At 41.3% G+C, this 22,123-nt stretch overlaps 1 protein-coding gene across 1 annotated transcript; it reads right to left on the bottom strand.

Moving 5' to 3' along the window:
* Positions 1–11,997: 11,997 nt before the first annotated feature.
* Positions 11,998–20,385, bottom strand: MRPL15 (mitochondrial ribosomal protein L15). Its single transcript, XM_058035733.1, has 5 exons — positions 20,243–20,385; positions 19,122–19,279; positions 16,567–16,732; positions 15,961–16,084; positions 11,998–14,725 (listed from the first exon to the last, which is right to left on the bottom strand). Exons 1-5 carry the CDS (start codon positions 20,339–20,341, stop codon positions 14,388–14,390), a joined length of 885 nt encoding a protein of 294 aa, XP_057891716.1. The 5' UTR covers positions 20,342–20,385; the 3' UTR covers positions 11,998–14,387.
* Positions 20,386–22,123: the final 1,738 nt, after the last annotated feature.

Raw genomic sequence — 22,123 nt, 5'->3', positions numbered from 1 at the left:
TTCTAAGCCTTTTGGAATGTGGTCCAAACACATTATGCTTAATGAATACTCCCCATCACCGTTTGAATCTATTAAGAGAAAGAAAAGGTGTCTTTACAAGAGAGCTTTGCTTTTTTTGTATTGTAACGCTTCTTTCCTGGCAATCTTAAAGGATTCACTACCACTTCATTTTTTCAGTGTAGTAAGATTATTCATCTTACCCTTGCTGACTTACAGATATCCTCGAGGACTGAAGCTGTAAACACCAGGAAATGTAAAGGTAATATAATGGCATCTTTCCCATTTACTAACCACTATCTTTCGAAACTGTCCTTCCCCCCAAAGCTGCTGCTTCATTAATCTCCACGCGTGACTGAAAGCGTTAAAAGCTTTCACGGGTAATTCGTTACCAAAAAAAGACTTCTGGGGGACATTTCCCACGTTTTAAAGAGCTCGCTCTGCTGTGGTGCTAAACACATTTTGAGGTGTTCCCGCTCCGGAGCCCCCCCGAGACCCGAATGAGCCGGGTTTGGCGCGGGGCTGGCGGGACGCGGAGCGGGGGAGCCCGGGGGAACAGCGCCCCCCAGCGGCCGCCGAGCCGCCCTCCTGCTCCCCGGGGCTGGGACGTTCAATTGGGGGAGGAAAGAAACCCAAACGAACACGCTCCAGCCTTGATTACAATTTCTCGCAAGGCGGTGGAGGTGATGGGTGTACCTCTCACTGCGTGCATCTCGTTGCCGATGGCCGCCGGTACTGCTGCACTCGCAAAGCCCTGCAGATCACCACCGCCACTGGCAGGGCTGTTCCAAGTAAATTCAACTCAAATTCAGCCCTGGGAATTCAATCTTTTCACGCTGCTTTGTGCCTGTCTCCACTCTGCACATTTTTTTCACTTGCCATTTCCAAACAAGAGCAACAGATCTTGTTAATCAGCGTCAGAAAGAAACGCACTTGACCACCTTATCCACCAGTGGCACAAGCCCCACAGTGAAGAACAGCACGTCTGCAAACTGGAGACTGCTGCAGCCTCCCCCACTCCTGGCCCTTGTGGGTCTGGGAGACACCCAGCCCAGCCCCAGCCCTCACAGGGCAGCTGGCTGCTCCCCATCACTGGTGCTGGTGTTTCACCATAAACTTATTTTGATGGCTAGATCCCCTTGGCAAATGCCAGCAATCACCAGCCGGTCTCTTTCTCGAGCAGTGGGACATGCTGACCCTGCTAGCCCCATGCACAGCTCACTTAGCTCCCTTCTTGCCTCCCACCGGCTCACCCAGGCAGGTGCATTCTCCCAGTTCCAGCCAGAGAGGAAAAGAAGCCGGTTCCTCTCATAAAGTAGACTATTGGCATCAAAAGAAAGATATTTTTTAGGCAATTTGAAATCAGTCTAATCTGCAACACCAGTTTAAGCAAAACATTATTCTTTATGATTGTCTGAGTGATGAATAAAAGTAACCACCAAGTCTTGCATGGCATGAGTTAAGAAAAAGGAGGAATGCTCCCTTCACAGAAATTTAGGAAATTATCTTGTTAAGGACAATCTTCTAGGCTGATAGCAGCTACCAATTAGAACTTTCATTCTCTATATTGATTTGTGCTTTATCTCTATCTGTTCTGACACTGACCAACAAAATGTCTCACTTGTTTAGAAGTGGCATGTGAAAAAAACAACACAGCAGCATATAAGTGGAGGCAAAACTGGAATAAGGCAGCGCGTGAAAATTCAACTTACAGAGCTGAATTTGTGTTAAATACACTTACAAAATTTTCAAAACTTTTAGGACTGTTGATATGAAATGACAAGGTTACAGTTCTAAATTTTCTCACATTAAAGGGTGTTTGTTAAGTCTGTATAAATCAGCAAAGCTGAAAGAATAGTTCTTACTCCTGTTACAAGCAGTATTATGACTTCAGCAGCTGTAAAATACTTGGGGGGGGAAAAATGTTTGTTTTACTTTTGATGGAATATTTTGGGGATCTGATTTCATCCTTCCCCTCTCCAGTCAGTACCTGTGTGTATCCTTCCAACAGCACGAAGGGCAGCAGACATGTGCCCTCACCTGTGGCTTAGGAGCAGCACCCTGCTAATGCCTGGATTCTCCAGCTGAAATCTGGGAGCCTGTTTGCTGTCTGGTGAAGTAGTGTCTGATGAGAGGAAAATAACTCACTTTTAAGCCCCAATCTGTGGGGACACGTGAGATTCCACTCCCAGTCTTCCACTTGTCTTCATGGGGCTTGTGGGACCTTCCCCTCTTTAACACTTCTACTCTTCCATAAAGCAGAGCTGAGACAGTTCAAGAGGTTTCAAAAGAAAGGTTGAGGGAGCCACATGCATGCACAAACAGGCAAGTGTGTCCTGCTGCACAACATTTTTCCTTAGGAAATCAGATTAAAACACAGGAAAACTTGGCTCTATCATTCCCTGAACCCAACTAAGGGAATCAGCTTCTGACTGTAAGTGGATATTATAAGAAGCTATCGTGTTCTAGGAATGCCAGCTGGCATTATTGTTACCTCCCAAAGCATATTTCCCCTCCTTCCCAGGCAGGCCTGCAGCTGAGAACCCTGATATCTAGTGAAGTCGTGGCAAAGCAAACATGGCCAGTTCTTGCCCTGTCTGTGCCTTCCAAACTTTGTGAGCAATGGAAAACTAGTTATCAACCTCCCAGAAATGCTATAGACTGCCAGGCATCCAGATCAAAGCTTTAATTGAAAACTCTTTAAGACTATATACAAGGATGGTGTATTTTTGGCCACCAGGCTGCAGTTTGATTAAATCAGTGATTTGATTTAATTGATTATGATTCCTACCAGAACAAAGTAGTAGCCAGGGAGTAGCTTGCTGATTGGATTTTGATTATCAGTCAAGGGGAAGCAAAGTATAGTATTTTCATGGTAAATAAGGGGACACATTTGTTTTCAGATTGGATGGGAAAAACCCACAAAGATATGTAATCTAACTGATCTGAACAAATTAGTACAGATAGGTTAATCAGAATAGAAACGTGCCATGAGTCAGGACGACCTACGTCCTGCAGGACTCAGTCATTTCTCTCATTTCTTTCCATGTCATAACAACTTTTTCTTTAATAATAGATCTGTGACCTATTTCTTTTAGTGAGCACTTTCTGTTCATGTTAATAATTTGAATAAGCTGATCATAAAAAAAATAGTTGATCATACATACAAAAAAATTCATTCATTCTCCAATTACCATAAAAGTTCACATGATGTCTTTATTTAGACTAATTGATAAGCTTTTATAGGAAAGTGGAATTAGGAGTTTTCAAAACTTCCTGTTTCAAAAAGGAGTCAATAACATTCTAGGCAGAAATTACCACAAACTGCTGACTACTTCCGATAAAGAGTATTAGTGAACAGAGATACAAAACAGTTTTTTAGTGTAAAATTATATATTTCCTGGAGTTTAAAAAAAAAAAAAAAAAACAAAAAAAAACAAAAAATAACCCAACAAACAATCTCAACACCATAAATTCTTCTGCCTAAGGTTCCATCAATTGGTATTCTTAGAACATAGCTGTGTGAAATACAAGGGAATGCACAGTGGGGATACATCCTGAGTCACTGGAAGAAAAATTAAGATCAAATAGGTACATTGAGCTTTAACTTTCATTTAACTGCAACTTCAGCTGTGAATGAAATTAGGAAATGCTATTGTACTTCATATTTGCAAGTGTATGATGAGTTCAATAGCATTATCAATTAAATATAGAAAAAATCCAAGTGAAGTGGTGGTAAAGCTTATTATATGAAAGGGAAATATAAGTGGCCTGACTCCTTGTATAGTCAGAAGTAGCATTAAATCTCTGGCAATTTTGGATACAATACAATCAGAAGAGCCACAGAGCTACCTGCTTTACTTGTTGGTTCCTACAGGACTGCATGCAGACTTCTGACAAAGGCATGTGAGTCTGAAAGACCATTCTCTGCTTTAGCATGATGGCAGGTGGGCTTATGAGCATGCAGAACTGGCCAGTGACTGTCCTGGCTGGGTTTGACGCTGCACAAAGAAAGAAAAGTCAATTCTTCCCCTATTGCCATGTGGCAGCTGATAGTGCAGGTGAGTTCTGTCAGAGAACTCTTCCACAACCCTGTGTTAGGACAGGAGGCAGGTCAACCCTTCAGCTCCCAACCTGGCCAACAAAGCATTTCAACGCAGAGATCCAGGGCAGGAAGGACACAGGCTACTCTCCATCCAGCCCACAGCAGTGGAGAGGACATGGGAGCACCTGCCTGGCTCACAGGGCTCTCTGTGTGCCACCATCTCCAGGCTGAACAGTGCTGGAGGTCACCACATGAAATAGGTGTCGGGGGAGTTTTGAGCACAGCAGATTGCTCTGAGTGATTTCCCTTGTGTCTGGTTAAACCTCAGCCAGCAGCCAAGCCCCACACAGCCACTCACTCACTGCCCCAACCAGTGGGACTGGGGAAAGGTCTGGAAGGGTAAAAAAGAACTCACAGCTTGAGACAAAGACTTCAACAGGGAAAGCAAAAGCCATACACAGAAGCAAAACAAAACAAGGAATTGATTCAGTGCTTCCCATGGGCAGGCAGGTGTTCAGCCATCCCCAGCAAAACAGGGCCCCATCACATGTAACAGTGACTTGGGAAGACAAATGGCATCACTGTAAATGCCTCCCCACTTCCTATTTCTTCCTCCACTTTCTGTACTGAACATGATGCCACATGGTCTGGAATATTCCTCTGGCCAGCTGAGGATTCCCCCTGGCTGTGTCTCCTCCCACCCTCCCATGCACCCTCAGGCTCCTCACCAGTGTGGCAGCACAAACAGCAGAAAAGGGAATAACAAAAACATCTCTGCACTATCAGCTCTGTGTTCAGCACAAACCCAAAACAGATCCTCATACCAGGCACTGTGAAGAAAATCAACTCTATCCCAACCAAAACCAGCACACCTTGGCTCTGCGGGCACATGTTCCCATGTCTGCACTGCTGAAGCTCCACACCAAATGCTATTTTGGAGCAGACTTGGAGCTGGATGTACCCTTGGCCACCTGCTGCTTTGGTGGTACTGTCACGAGTGCAAGAGCACAACTGACAAAGACTGAGGCTCTGAGTAGGTTTTCCAGAGGTGATGCTTGCCAATACATAGTGATGGAGCTTTAATAGATGCCCCACATTTTTTGTGGCTGCTAATTTAATACTTTGCTCTGAACAAAGGCAGGAATCCTGTACTTGGGGTCTGAAATAATGAAAACAATTGGGTTAGTCTGATTAAATTAACAAAACTTCCATTACCTACCAAAAGAAAAAAAAAAGAAAAAAAAAGGTAATTTTTGTATAAATAATTTGTTATAGACTCAAGGATCGCATTTTCACATTTAAAGCCTTCCGGTCTTCAGAGTCCCCAGAATTTCTCTTTCGACATGAATAATTTGAAGTCTATTACATAGCCCTGGTCAAAGCCATGTTTACTTGTTCTGTGGCTCTTGTTCAGATTATTTAATTAATTAATTAAAATTAAATTTAGAAGTCAGGTTTTGTGAATTTTAAAAATAATAATTCAAAGTACCTATGCAAATAAACAACCCTATAATTTTGTTTGCGATAGACACAAAAGATGGCTGCAAGCACAAATAAAAAACCACAAATTTCACCTCAGACAAACAGTACTGGGTGAATGGTTTTGAGATGTGGAATTGGACCACCAGTTTTCAGAGAGGCAAAAAATCTTCAGGGTATGTATGTGTTCTATAACGTTTGCTATTCTCATTCCTGGTGCCACAGCACTCTGAAGGAGAATTTGCCTTGGGAACATGCTAGCCTTCTCTCCAGAGGCTCCTATCCTATCAACAATAGTTAGCAGAGGAAAAATCAGTAGATTTTAAAATACAGAACCTTTATTTTTTCATGGGCTAATTAGAAACATGCCACAGATACAGAATCAGAGCTAGAATAAAGTTCTGAGTGAGATATAAAAGATTATCTGAAGTAAAAAAGCTTGCCTTTTCCGTTCAACAACACAGAGCTTGTGCAAGTTCCCAGTTATTTCATTCAGGAAGAATCAAAGTTTCCTTTCAGGCACAGAAAAACATTTAGCTCTGACTCTTTGTGTAGTCATACACAGTGCTAGTCGCAAACACAACCTTATTTCCAAGACTTCGTTTAAATGACAAGAGACATTTAAAAGATAAAATATTCCTGCAATCTCAAGGACTGCTCCAAGAAGGCTCTTTTAGGGCTTCAGTACAGGCATTAGTGTGAAATCCATTAGCATGGACAACCACTGAGATCTTCTACAGTCTACTTTTGGAGTCAACATGACTCCTTTTGTTCAGGTTGGGGGGCTGGTTTCCTAAATTGGTATGTCTACTCCTTTTGGTAAAGGTTAAGAGCAAATCTCATCAATATGTTATGCTCCTGAAATGCTAATCTACATAACCAAAGAAAGCATTCTGTAAGAGTCTTTTAGCTGGATTTTACTCTTCCCCTTTCATATCCCAGACCTCAGAGCATTTCCAGCAGGATCTGCAGTGATGATGGAACAGGTAGTGCTTTCCCAGCACATTTGTGGATTGTGCCATCCAATTTCCACAATTGTGGATTGTGCCATCCACAATTAGGTGGCAGCCTAATTGTAAGATGCTACCTCTGGCCAGCAGGCATCTGCAGGAAGAAAATTCTGCAACTCAGAATACGTTTGATTTTGGATTCTTTACCACAGGATGAGCAAGAATAGTATAAATTCTGCAGTCAGCCATGCTTTTATTAAGGAAACGTCAAGAAACAAGATGTTCTGAAGTTACTGTTGATTGCAATCAGCCACCTCAGTTTGCTCAGCACAGCTGGCACGAACAGCTCCCAGGGGAACTACACACAAAATCCTCCACAATATCAGGTGTGAACAAGCCTGCAAGCTAGCTGAACTCCATCTTCAGAAGAGTATACTAGAAACAATGAAAACAGAAGCCAAAAATGACGATGAAATAAACTAACTATTCACTTTGAAGTTTTCACCTTCCAGACCTAGGTAAGAGTGAATAGTGACAGAACCAGAACACAGGGAATTCCCATAGGAATAAACACGTCTGGTCACTAGGTGTCAGCCTTGCCTCTACCAGGACACTGGACCTTCTCCTCCCTGTCCCCACTAAGCAGATGCAACTCCCAGCACCGCAAATGACCGTAGTAGGCTCGTAATTGGGGCAGAGGAGCAGGTGGAGAAGGATGTTTGTGCGGGGTGCCTGTGTAATATCGTATTTGTTCCCTTCAGGTTTGGATGCTGGAAACAAAGACAGGTTTCATGCTGAGGAGATGTGACTTGATGTCACCTGCAGAGACAGCAGGGAAATTATGTTCTCTAACAATGAAAATATCAGCAGGCTACTAGCAATGAATGAGTAAGTGTTTTGCAAGCCTCACAGTATTTACTGTTTATCCTAGAGCACCAGCTTCTGGAATATTGCCATCACATGAAAATGCTGGCTCCCACTTCTTAAATTTGCTTCTAGTCTTGCTGGATACAGGAACAATACTTGGAAACAAGATTCCTGCAGAGCTGAACACCCTAAGGACAACAAAGAAAACCTAAAATGTATATTCTTTGAATAATTTCTTGACTACTTACAGTTCATAACAGTATAGTCAGCAGAAACAAAGCATAATTAAACGTGCAGCAGAGTTCAGTGGTGTTGCAGAATACATATTTCTGACTCTGGAATCTTTTCAGGTAGATTTTCATACCTTGATTCTCAAGCCTCCAAAATTATTTCTTCTTTGGCCCCAGCCTGCCATAGTACCATAGGTGCATATCAGTATCCATGGTGGGCTGATGCCATTGCAGTTTCCCAATATGCCATAAGCAAAGGCATCCAGCTCAGTCAAGAACAGCAGCTGGAATTGGAACAACATTAAGTTTTCACAAGATGCAGCAGAAATTACCTGACAGGTTTTTACCTCCCATTTTCTTCTTAAGTTCTCTTAATGGACAGATAAGCTTTCCCACATCAAAGACAAAATTAGAACACCCCAGTGCTTCAACTCCCTCAGAGACATACAAATGAATGCACAAAAACAGACCCAGGTAGAACTTTACTACACAATCACATCCTCACTATGGTAATTCATTTCATGATCATCCTACAGTAAATATCTGCTTTTAATTATGAACTTGGAATGGCTGGAGCCTTCCAAAAACAACAATAAAAACAAAGCCCAACAGCAAAGTCACATTTAGCTCAGAAATTTTACCTAGAAGTCAGGGCAGCAGCAACATCACATCACCCAAGTCCAACACAAAACCAGTAGAATTGCCTGTGCACAAAAACCAAGCACATCACTACCAAATCTGTCTCTTATACAAACATCACAAGCTGTCCCAGTAGCTGCAGGGGGTACCTTGAGATATACTGGATGCATCTTCTCAGATAGCAGTGAGACAACATCTGTGTTTAAGCATCTCAGTCACCTTCTCCAGCCATTACAAGCAGCACATGTGAAGCAGACGCCTCAAAATAGGCACCATCCTGCTCTCCCATTTTTTTCATTCACAAATGAAGGTGAGTTTAATTTCTGTTCTTTCCTTATGGAGTAAACATATACATTAGGACTACACAAACATCAGCATGTATCACACAAGGTTGAAGAAGGCGGGCAAATTTTGAAATTTTGAGCAGAAACATCAGTGGAGGGCTGGGAACTGGGAGTCATCCACCTTGAAACACCTTGAATGTCAGAGACTTCCAGGGAGGATGTCACCAATTTCTGTATCCTGGAGAAGCTGCTCTCTCCAATAGTTTAAAAATAACACTGTCTGATTGCCAGCATCTCACTTCTTGTGGCACCAAGAGATCCTCTAGACTGCTTTTTTCACTAAGTAATTTTAAGAGCGTGCTTATTTTCAAAGATAAATACAACCAAGTAGATTAGGTTTCACAAGTTCCCAATGGCAAAGCTCAGCAACACACACTGGCAATATGTTGATCTTGTGGAGGAATTCTGACCATTAACTTCAAGCATCTTGGGTCACTGAAAAAAAAGAGTAGGATTCAGCTCCAGATGCTGAAGTTTTGGGTGCATATGAGAGTGCTATGTTACAACTCCTGTCACAGTCAGTGGAGTGTAGGGTGTCACTCCACTGCTTAGATGTCTGCCCCAAGCTGAACATGGCTTTTCTCTAGGCTCTAGACAATGATTGTATCAATCACATTACTCCAAAAGCAGCAAGACTCCTATGAGAGGAGTTTGAAGTACTGTTTACATGTGAGTAATGTAAATTTAGACCTGCATTAATATTGAAACTAACACAATACCTCACTATAATAACTGCATAAGGAACTTGGATGCCAATTTTTGCAGCACTGAGCCACAGCTACATCCAACTAAAAAAGGCATCTTCCTTGCCAGACACCAAGTGAATTTATTTTCTTAATTTAAGGTACTCTGCACAGGGAGCAAACTACACCAGCCTCACAAAAACCCCTAGAGAACTACTTTGCCATAAATTTACATATCAACTTATTTTTCATAGGCCACTCTATGTCCACAAACTCCTAGCTCTCATTACCAGCCCAAGGAATGAAAATGGCAGATTTTCAGGCTAAATATGGACTAATCTGCCCACATTTATGGATTAAAGCCCAGACAGGACAATGGTACCCTGAGACAGAATGAATCTTACAGAGGCTGAAGAAAAGTCTGTAGGACTTTTCCTACAGAGAGGATAAGGAGACAGATTTGGTCATTTGTCCATTGAATGCAAAATTGTCTATCCTTTCATACTGGTATCTAGTGTGTGCAATTCTGATTTAAGTGCACAGGCACTATTCTATGAATGTTCATTGACTGATAAAGACTAAATCTATTGCTCAAAGGGCCCTACAAGTTGCTTGGCATGTGGCTTGGAATCTACAAGGTTAACAAGTAAACAACATTTCTGTTGACATTTTTAACAACAAAAGCAACACCAGTCCAGGAAACTCAAGCCAATCCCCCCCAACCCCCCCATATAAACAGATGCAGGAATGATCAACACTTTTCCTGCTCCAGAGGCACATAAAACAACCAGATTTTCAAACCCAGAGTGGGCCAGACAGGATGACACTGTGAGAATGATTGAGCCCTGTAGTTCCCACCACTCCAACGGGAAAGGTAAGGAGAGACCTTGGGAAGATGCAGATGCTTCAGAGGGAATATTAAGCACAGGAGACAGAATACATCTGAGGATAGTTTGCTTCCACTGAGAAACCATCCTTCTTTAGACAATACTGTATATTTCTACTACAAAAGACCAAGAGGAGCCACCTGGGTGGCAGATAAAGGAGCTTAAAATGTGCATAATTTTCCTCTAATGGGCAAGAACCCTGTCACATTTGGACCTCTCTGTTCATAGAGAAAACCATAACCTTAAACCGTGCAGATTGTGAGCTACATAAAATTATTCCTGACTGATAATATTTTTAGAAAATTTTAAAATATACTGTTCCATATAGAATATTAAACTGGACATTTTGGATATACACAGCATCTTTCATGTTTTAGATATACATAATGGTTAAATATTTAAAATATGGGACCTGTGCAACAGTTTCAAATTGCTTGAAAAACTTGTGTTAAGAAGTGCAAAATTAGTTTTGCATTAAGCCTTTAAGGTTTTAGTATAGAAAATAATAGAAAATAGAAATAATAGTAGAAAATAATTAAACAATAATGAGAAGGTACCTTCCTAATTGATCACTTTTATATGACTTCCTGGAGGACTAACATCAATTATGCTTCTATGTCAAAACAATGCTGGCACACTGCCAGCGAAGATTCAGATCACAGCCACTGATTTATACTATTCCTTTTTGGAAATCAGTGGATTGTACAGTCAACTTTTGACAGTTAAACACAAATTTTATATGAAGTATAATGAAGCCAGGTTATCACTGTTATACATATGAGAGAAAGGAAAACACATATTTTAATCCACTTTGAGTCGGCAGTCAGCCACCTGCAAGTATAGCATTGCCTGGCTGCAATCAACAGAATCTGTTCCCAAAAAACACAAGATTTCTAATTATCACAGGATGAAACAACAAGGTATGTACATGTTTACAGACCTTTATTTAGATTGCAGTCTCACATCAGTAATCAGTTTCATCAAGTAGTCATTCAGAAGTATGATGTAGCTGATAAAAATTGACATGGCTTTCAGCATTTTGTGACACAAAAGTTCCTTTCCTCAGCTACCCTATAACACTTTTCCACCTACAGTAGATTGAGTACTTCTTGCTGTGTCACACCTTGTTGCACATGAAAAAGTCCTGTCAAAATAGGATATCCAAGACAATCCTTTATCATATGAGCATGAAAACATGGTCCATATGCCTAAGTAATGAGAATGGTTTAGATGCCAGCATTGGCTTAGTCTTACCCCATTAAGCCTGACATATAAACAAGAGTCCTTTGGGACACTATTTATTATGGATTTATTAGAAACCTTGTCAATAACTTACTTGTGCTTTTGATAATTCTGTATTTGGTTGCTAGGAGACTTGTGTTCCTGATGAGATAAAATGAACAGGAAATCCTCTATAGCTTTGTGACTTTTTACACTAGTAAATAAAAATGCAAACAACTGATACAAAATACTGGCTACTGTTAACAGAAGTGAGAAAAAAAGACAAGCATTGCACATCTTAAATAAAGGAACATATAGCCCCTTTTTGCCCTCTCCAACTAAAAGATGATAAAAGATCACCTTTATAAAGTAGAATGACCGGATTTTGTGGAACGTGGCTGTTTTGGCTCCAAGGTATTTGTAGTGCTGTAGTATCAGAGCCAGGATACAGCTGCCTTCTGACTAAGACATCGTCCACTGAATAAGTGCTATCCAATCCCTCAACGTCACCAGACATCTGTTTCCTGTTTTCATTCTTTCTTTCACTGTTATCGTTTTATCCAAGTTACCCTTTCACCTGAAAACCATTTAGAAACCTACAGAAACCAGCGTGTGCACGCGTGTGTGTATCAAAGAAGTTGATTCAGAAAAAAACTTGCTGAGAGCAATTTGTTCATTTTAATACAAAGAGCAGAAATGGAAACAAACTTGCCTTCCCCCGTCTTCTCCTCCCCAAAATACACAATGATACATAAACACTTTTGTCTTCTGGTCTTCACTAATATGAGTAACTTCCTTCTTCACTTCCAGTTAAGTAGCTTTCCTGTTGAGTACCACCACCTCCACAAAATACAATTGTGAATTGATTCATAAAAACAGAAACATTATGGCACAAATAAGGGAAGGCAATAAATACTCTTCCCCCTCTCCAGCTCCTTCCCAAATGGAGGCAGTAGTAATATTGTTATTGTAAAGTTATTGTAATAACAAAAACTTGAAAAAAAAAAAGAAAAATAAAAAAGTATTGCTTGTCATTTAAGGTTCCAAACCAACAATCATCAGGATGCAGAACAGGATACATCTAAAGTGAGAAAGTTATTTACTTCACATTCAAGTTAACACCAACTGTACTTTTTTTGGCACACAGTATTATTCCTAACGTGCCAAAAAAGTGTTCGACACCTAATAAAATACAAATGTTAATGCCACTAAACCAAAATTCCTGCTATTCATAGTCCAATTTTATATTGCTGTTGTTTTGCTACGTTTCACCTATACTTAAACCCCAGGTCAGGGGAACGACCATTACTGATAGCATTTAACACACATTAACAAGGAACAATAGAAGTTGAAGAGTAGGTTGTCAAAATTTAGTGACTTTTTAGTCTCTTGATTTCAGATTATTTAATCAGAATGAGAAGACTTCTTTTATTTTGTTCTGTGATTACAGAGGGTCACATTAGTTGATAAGGCAGGTTGTCGAGTGAAGGAAAAATCCAGGCTGGTTGACAAACACCAACAAAAATTCATCCGCTTTATTTTATTTTCTGAAAGAAAAAGAAGATTTTTTTCTTAAATCCTCCCCCATTGAGGTATACCAGGAAACTACAGATGTTACACAGGAGAAAGAGGTGATTCTAGCACACAGAGGACTTTTCCTACGACATGGGACAGTTTGGCAGCTACAGGAAACTCTACGTAGCATTTCCAAAGGCACATCAAAATTGGAAAGCAAAACGACATCTCATGTTCTGTTCTCCTGAACTGTTTCCTGCATTGTTATAATCAAATTATAATTATTTTAAAGCCAAATTCAGCTTCCATTAAACCACATAATTATGAAGCAGCTCATTAACTTCCAAGGGGCCAGAGCACATTCTGATACATCATCTTGGTCTCCCCTCTCATCCTTCTTTACTGTCTGGCTCACTGTCTCAAATGCCCAGTCCACACAATGCCCAGTGCTTCCACACAAAACCTACAATACTCTTGCACAGTAATAATGCAGTATTCTGGAGAGACTGATAAAACAAACCTTTGCTGAAAAATATTTTTCAAGACTTAATCAAATTGGTGTGATTAAAATGCTGTCTCCCATAAACACAATTTGCTCATAACTTTTCACAGCATTTAAATTAATTTGTCCACTGTCACACATGCAATCTGTGATCAATCTGAAAATTGAATTCTGACTGTGTACTTCATCCATCACATCCCCATTCTTCATAATCTGCTGTCACTGTCATCCTTTGACTCTGGGTTCTGCTATGCATTTTTATTAATAAGATTACATTTGTGTCAGGACAAGTTTTAAATTCTGCCTAATAAAGGCCATTGAATTAAGACAGCTATCTTCCTCCCCAGTCCCAAATTTAGATAGAAGGTTATGTTGAATTGCATACTCTGTCTCAATTGCATATGAAGACATCAAAGAAAAATCAAGATCTCTCAAGCTTTAGTGCTATTGATGGCAATGGCAAAATCCAAAATATAGCTCTGGAATGGAAGAGGTTAATCTTTAGTACTTTTTTATTTCTGGTTCTTTTTACTTTTCCCCAACCAAAAATACCTCTTAAAGGTTCTAGAAAATGTATCTTGAATAGCTCTATCTAAAAATTTTATGCAATACTACTGTAAAACTAATTTTGGTTTTGTAGAGTCATGTTTCCGATTTTAAACTGAGAGGGGGAAATATAAACTAATTATTAGGTCAAATGACTCTTTGGAATTATCCTCTGAAACAAATGCAACACTGAAACCTTTTGTCTGAAAAAAAAAAAAAACAAACTGGCAAACCACTGGAAGAGAAAGTGCCCAGACCCACACTTTATGTCAGACTCCATATTGTTTTCAAATGTTAAGACTTCTGATACACTCTATTATGACAATAAAAAAGTTGAGAGCTACACCAGAAGATTACATGAAGAAAAAAATGTTTTTTCTAGTATAATAGGAGTCTTAAAACAAACAAACACACACCACTTCTACCCATTATTTCATACCCAGATGTTTCCTGTACACCTGCAATTGTGTCCAGTCCTGAATTCATGAGCTGTAGTATTTCAACAGATTCTCATCAGTTGGTTTCAGAATTTTTTTGTCTGCCAGGTTTACGATCCATCCTGGAGCAAGACCAAAAAATATCTGTCTAGGATCCTTGCGTGCACTTAACATCTTAAAGAGTTCATCCTTGGTTATGTCTGGTAAGACATAGCCATATTTCTTGGCAAGTTCCAGCCTGGCTTCTGCCACCTTGGATGGATCTGCCAGGTAGCCCCGATTCCTGGGATCTGTGTAGTAACGGACGAGGTCTTCAGGTGGGAGCATTCGCTTTGGGATAGGTTTGCCACGCAGGAAAAATACCACTGGCTTGATTAAAATTTCTGTGGGCAAACATGAGACAAGATTAGGGATTGCACTTCATAACACAGACTTAAAGACATTAAATTACATCTTCTTATTCTGTACTAAATTAGTTACTACACTCACATCAAAAAGGACCAAGGAAAAATTGAATCTCAAGAGTATTCTTGTTCAGAATGAGATAGTGGTTGGCAAGTTTCACTTAACCACACAAAAAACTCTGTTTTAATTCCAGTCTGGACGAGTTGCTACTTCTAACACATTTACATTTCCCAGCTACTACTTGGGAAAGATAACCACAACTGAACTTATTTAAATTATTATTTCCCAGTTTGAAGCAATGCATTTGCATGGTTATTTACACAGTGTACCAACTAATGTCAAATTTAGTGCTTCTATGAGTATTTTACATAAAGTATCGATGTCACATGCACCTATTTAGTCTTTTGTTAGGGATTATCTTCTCTTCCTCAAATTTTACTGATTTTGGCAAATTATATTCCAGAACCTTTTAACCTTATTATTTTTATTATTTTGTGGAACAAAAAAAAAATCCCAGAACTTATATCACTCCAGGGTAACATATTTTGCACACTTAAAAATGTCTATTCCTCTTCTCAGCCTCATTCACACATGAAAGCTGCGTTATTGTCAATAAAAACTGCATGAATGAATGTTAGGCAGGATGCAGCCTCAAGCAAAGCAAAGCCTCATTCTTCAGTGAAAGTGTTCTGAAAACAATAGCCATTTTAACTGGAATGATTCTGAGCTTCTGTAACTTACTTCCTCACTTTAAGTGGAAAAGTATTTTAAATTAAAAATATAAACATCCACAGTGTTTTTTTAATCTATTTTTTCCTGAGTTTTCTTAGTGCTATTAAACATGGGAAACTGAAGACAAAAATCCAGCAAAAGAGTATTTTTAGTTCCTCTATTTACAAAGCTATTCAGATTTCCTTAACTGGTTGATTGGTATACAATTACTAACACTGCAAGGGCTAAACAGGTGAATGGTTAAAAAGGGCAAAACTGAGGATGCATTATCATTCCTCATTGGGGGCTAGAACTAGATGATCTTTAAGGTCCCTCCCAACCCAAAGTATTCTATGATTCTATAAATATACATGTAACTGGTTTTGCAGCTTAGAAGTTGATGATTTTCTACTAAGAACTGTGTTTGAAAGTTTGATTTGGATCATTTAATCTTTGCACATCCAAAAATAAAAAAAAGGCAGAAATTAAAAGAAGTTCTTACCCAAGCTCCTTGGGTCATAGAACGATGTTGTTACTACGCCTCCATTTTTTTCTATGGCTGCAATTGCTAATTCAGATGCTCTCTGCACTTCAATATTTACCTTTGCTGCAAAAATATCAGCACCCTGTAAATTTCAACAGATATTACAGTAACATTAAAATGAGTATTTTAAGAAACACATTTATTCTTCTCTGAAAACTCATAAGGAACATTAAATCCTGCAAAAATATTATGAATTGTCTGTTCCATGCACAAAGTTAAGCAACCAAGTTGCTCTCAGTCACTTGGGCTGAATAAAAAAACCTTTCAATTTCCAAAATAGTCATACATTTTTTTAAGTACATTTCAGTTTTCTATTGTAAAATACTTCTTCAGCTTTTTGTTACTGCAAAAATCAGAGTTGCTCCTTAACTCTGATTTCTGCAGTCCCCTGGCTATGAAGAAATCCTCCAGAGTTATTTCTTTTTTGCTGACACACAGTGCCCTCTAGTGGATTTATGATCCACAAAAGTCCCACAGCAAACTAATTTGGAGAATCCAAGACGCTTCCAAACTATGGGAATGGCAACTTGAAAGGCTGAAGTACCAAGTGTGCTGTCTGCATACCTCCTCCACCAGCTGGACACCGTAATCCCTCTTGAGAGGCTGCACTGTCACACCCCTGGCGTTGGTGAGCTGAGTTAGGTCAATCGGCTGCGAGGGGTCCACTCTGCCCAAGTCAATCAGGTACTGCAGCCTCTGAAGGCTCAGCGGTTGGTACTGACGTCTGAGGCTGGGGACAGAAAGACAAAAAAAAACCAAACAACCCAAAAAAAAAACAATGAGAAATTTACCAAACTGAAGTTTTTATAGCAACTGGTCAACTGAGATATTCTGGTTTTTACCTACTCCTAAACCAAAAAACTACTAAGACATTACAGTGTCAACACTTCTTGGCAAACCAACAAGACTGTAAATAATGACCACTTTCAAAGTGAATCCACCTTGGGTGCTTCGCTGATAGACAAAAAAACCAAAGAACTCCTCCCATACAAACACAGTCAAAGACTACCAGCAAAATTCTGTACATGCACAGCTTACATACAAGATTTTCTGATCCATTACCACTATACCCAACATCTCAGAAAGTATTGAAAGGAATCTCCCTCAAAACACAATCAAGAAAGAGAAATATTGAGGAAATATGCACTAACCCACATTCCCCAAAGGCAGCTGGAATCTCTTGCCAACAGCCAATGCCTTCAGCAGAACCTGCTTTTGTTTTTTCTAAAGTTCTAACTTCACCTAGTACACCTGGTACAAACCAATCCCTAGCACAGTTTTCCAAAGCCAGAGTCTATTCCTGTCTATGCACACCACTTGTGCTGATACCCAAAACTTCCTCCTACAATCCATTCGATGGCTGCTATTGGAAGGCTCTGGGTGGCAGCTCACAAACTGGGAAGCAGCTGATCTCTGCTACTGGCAAGCCAGTACAAAGTACAAGGAACAAGAATTTGTGCTGTCACACAGCCCCTCACAGAGAAGGGCTCAAGAAGTGGAGGCAGAAGGAGGAGTGAGGTGAAGATAAACATTGTTCAGCCTGCTCCCTCCACCCCAACAGTGTCACTCCAGTGCACTTACAGTGCTCACCACAGGAACATTTACAGCAGCCTGACACTGAATTTTTGCAAACAACATTGAAACTACAGAGTACTTTTCTTCTGTTTTCACATGCTGTCAGATGTTGTTAAAAACAGCCAGCTCCTAATAATTTCTTGTCACTGCAGAAGGCTGGAATTTTGCTGTTGGTCATTAATGAACTTTTGACCACTATTACCGTAAGAAGCTGAGTGTCTGCATTCTGCAGCATTTCCTTTGCAGGACTGTGGATTTACACTCTGCCCTCAGTTATTGAAAGTGCTTCTTGTTTACTCTTGTAATAATTTAGCAAACAGGAGGAAATAATAGTACCTGGAAATAGAATTTGAGTCACATCTCAAAACTATTAACATTCAGAGGAAACCCTTAAACTGGGACAAGTCTGTAAGTTCTACTGCATGCATTAAGAATGGAAATATAAAAGTGCTCAGTCATTTGATGAAGTGGTATCAGGAAATGGAACATTAAATCAAGTCTAACAATTCACAAATACACATTAGTCTTTTCATCCTTGAACTGTCTATTTGCTGAAGCAGACTTTTGTTATTACTGCCTGTAACAGCATTGTATGGACACAGAAGTTTGCAAGACCAGATCAAAAAGCGAACAAAATGGTTGCTGCCCAGGTAACACAAATGCTATCTGATGAAATAAACCCAGCTTTCAAAAAAATTTTATTATTTCAATCAATTTTTTTTTAATTATCAATATAAGTGAAGGAAATTTGGAAATACCTCTGACACACCCCTCTCCAGGGAAGAACTGTGACTGGAGAAAAGACACGCTAGAAGAATAACCTCAAACATTAAAAAAGGTGGAATAAGGACATGACACAAACAGGTACAATGTGAAAAAAGAACAGAAGTATTAAACAAGGCAAAATGCCCAAGAAGAGAAATGGTGAAAGGTGATTTAACGCCTCATCCAGCAGTTTTGGTATTAAAGAGCTTGTTAGGATCCTAGATGTAACAGGCACGGCACAGACAGACACACACCACAGTGTCAGAGGGCTGAAAGAGTAGAACCAGGAAGAGAAGCAGAATTGTTTGGCTGGCAGCAGATCAGAGCTTCTGGTGAATACAGTGAGGAGACACAACAAAGCAAGGCTTGGATTACACCTCCATGTCCAGCATCCTCACTCCAGTCACTGGGATTGTTCCCATTCAGTTCACGGGGTTATGAAGCAAAAAGAAAAACAAGCAGGAATGAAGGAGTTTCAGGGGAGAAATGAAAGAGTTCCAGTTTCAGCTGGAAGAGGAAAGGTAGTCTGTTACACGTAAAGGATTATGAGGAGAAGCACGTAAACAAGCAGATGTGCAAAACAGGAAATAATTAATTAAAATAATAATCTCACAAGAAATGGGAGATTCTTCTGGTAAAGTAGCGAACAACCTGAGAGGAATTTGGGAAGCTGAACTTTTTCAGTTAGGCCTGTATTGGCATCCTGAATTCTTGCTTCAGGGGAAAGATCAAGAAATGCAAACAATGATTAATTTCCAAGTACATGTTTAGACACTTACCTATGTCCCTCATTAAATCCATATTTTGGTATGGCCAAGTAAAATGGAGTCTGGCCACCCTCAAAGCCCAGTCGGGGCCGATTCCCTCTTTGCCTTTCTCCTTTGTGCCCTCGGCCACACTTCCGACCCCCGTACCTTCCACGGCCACGTCTTCTCTCCTTCAAAACAACCAATGGTACATTTAGAACACTATTGCAGAGACTAGTACCTACAAAACATTCGTTTCAGAGACATAAACAATTGAGAAAATGCTGATTCTTGAGGAAAAAATAAGTTATAGATATTTTCTAAGTGGAAAAATAGAAAAGCAGTCAATGTGATTTTTGCAGAGCACAGCTTTTAGGCTGGCATCACAAATAGTCTCGGGACAAATCAGCTTCCTTTGGTGGCAGGGATGGTCGAGTCTGGCACAAAACTGCACTTGAATTCCATACTATTCAGGAGTTTTCAGCACTTTCAGGAGAGTGCTGCTGGCTGTTCCCTTCTCTGTTCCTATGGTTTCAGCCTTTGAACCTCATGTCCCTGTTCACTAATGTTCCCCCCAAACTACGAGAGTTTCTCCCCCGTTTCTTTTCGTAATTTCTCTACCACTTTATAAGGACACAGCTCACAGGTTTGTTTTCGAGAAATAACAACAACAACGATAGCTGACATCACACTCCTTTTCTCTGTAGGCGTTCTACCCTCCCATTTCCAAACACATTACTCCATCCCATAAACACCTGGAGTTTGAAGCCTTTTACTGTTCCCCTCCAGCCCCAGCAATGCCCTGAGGTTCAGCCAGCACCACTCATCAGGCAGCTCTGTGGGCATGGGCACGCATCGGCCCCAAGGCACGCAAAGGGCGAGCGGCGGGCCAGCACACACACACAAATACACACAGAGACGCACATATATACACACACAGACACATACACACATATATACATACACATACACACAGAGACACACACACACAGACACACGGCAGTGCCATCCGCTCCTCAGCCTCTCCACGCCTGCTCTGGCCATGCGGCTCTCCCGGCCGTGCCAGCACGATCTCCTCCTGACAGCCCAGGGGCAAACCACGACGGGGCGCGCCAGCTGCCGGGGCACAGTGCCGGCGGGCCGCAGGCACTCACCCGCTTTTTGGCGCCGGGGTTGGGCCTTAGGTTGGCCAGGCTGACCCTGGGCAGCGAGCGCAGCAGCTCCAGGCCCCGGCTCACGCCGCTCCCGCTCATGGCCGCTCCCTGCCAAGGGCGCCCGCGGGGAGCGCGCCCGGCCGCGCCGCTTTACGGCAGCGCCGCAAACCGCGGCTGCCGCGCCTTCGCAGCGGTGTCGCGCAGGCGGGGGCGGCGGGCCCGGTGTCCTGGCGGTGCCGGAGCTCGGAATTCCCATGGTTGGGAACAGGGCGCTCCTGGCGTTTTGTCACTGCTGTTTTATTACTGGGACCTCAGCCGAGTGTCCCCAAGCCGAGTCTCTAAAACCATCAGGCATCTAAACGCGGCTGGCCTTGCTCAGCTGCCCCCCGTGCAGGTACTGGCGTGTCCATTGCGGGGGAGACTCCCGGGGCGTCACCCTAGGAGCAGCCATCGCCCACCAGTGGGATCGGGGAAAGAACTGGAAGGATAAAAGGTAGAAAACTCGTGGGTTAAGATAAAGACATTAATAGGGAAAGCAAAAGCTGCGCATCCACGCAAAGCAAAAGAAGGGATTAATTCACTTTTTACCATGGCTAGGCAGGTGGTCAGCCATCTCCAGGAGAGCAGAGCCTCACCATGTGTAATGGGTACGTGGGAAGACAAATACCATCACCCAAAACATCCCCCCTCCTTCTTCCCCCCACTTTATGTACTGAGCGTGATGCCATAAGGTCTGGAATATCCCTTTGGTGATTGAGGTCACCTGTCCTGGCTGTGTTTCCTCCCATACATTCCCAGTCTTCTCATGAGCATGGCAACGTGAAAAGCAGAGGAGGCCTTGGCTCTGTGTAAGCCCTGCTGAGCAATAGCAAAAACATCTCTATATTATCTTTCCTGTGTTAAGCACAAATCCAAATCTGAGCCCCTCACTGAACATTGGGAAGAAAATTACTGTAGTCAACACTGAGACAAAGACATTCCTAGTACTGCTGCAGTACTTGATCGCCGCTATTATTTCAGTCCTTTAACTTTAAATGTGCACCTAGTTTATGGAAAACCATACAGCCGCGTCCATCAGTATATTGGTCTGGTGGGAAGGGTGTGTGCAGGCTCAGTGCAGTGAAGAACTGAATTGTAGAAGCTGCCACTGTGGAGTTACAGAGCAGAAAGGACAGCTCCCATTGTGAAAGCTGATAATCCTCAGTGCAATATCCTGCTTTCCATCCTGAAACTTCTGTTTGACAGCACCTTCTTCCATGTTCAATGTCTGCTTCAGACTGGAGAAGGGATCAGGCAGCAGCTCTGCCAGCACTGAGAATAAATGGAGGTAAAATGACAATCATGCTGCAGAAATCTGTGAGTTTCAGTATGAAATCTATGTAGATTCTTACCCCCTTCAAAAAAACTAAGAAAAATTACATTGTAACAATACACAAGATGCTGGCATGGACAACCATTTTATCTAAGCCCATTTTAGCCTCTAGGGCAGGGAAAATGACATAGTTTAAAGCATGCTTTGCCTTGTAAAACTCTCTCGCTCTAAACAGAAATTTCAAATCAGGTAGAAAAGTATAATACCCGAGATAGATATCTCACTCTGAAGGGACAGCCAATGTACCATTTTTGAAAGGTTCACAGCTCAGATGTTTCCAGCAATTTGGCATTCCTGTTTCAGTTTCTTGAACACTTGTCTGTGCCCAGCAGACAATGCCCCATGCCCAATCCATGCAGAGCTCACCTTTCCCCAGTGCCCCTGGGGCCATGCTAGCAGCAACCAGGAATTCAAGTAAGATCACTCCAGCTCTGCTGACTAAAATACTAAAATCTTGTTCTGTTTATTAGCAGACTATTAATTCTTAGGCTGGAAGTTCAGCAGCAGCT

Source organism: Melospiza georgiana, chromosome 1, assembly GCF_028018845.1.
Source record: "Melospiza georgiana isolate bMelGeo1 chromosome 1, bMelGeo1.pri, whole genome shotgun sequence".
Classification (NCBI taxonomy): domain Eukaryota; kingdom Metazoa; phylum Chordata; class Aves; order Passeriformes; family Passerellidae; genus Melospiza; species Melospiza georgiana.
Note: the sequence above shows the minus strand (reverse complement) of the source record. Positions and strands in the feature narration are given on the sequence as shown.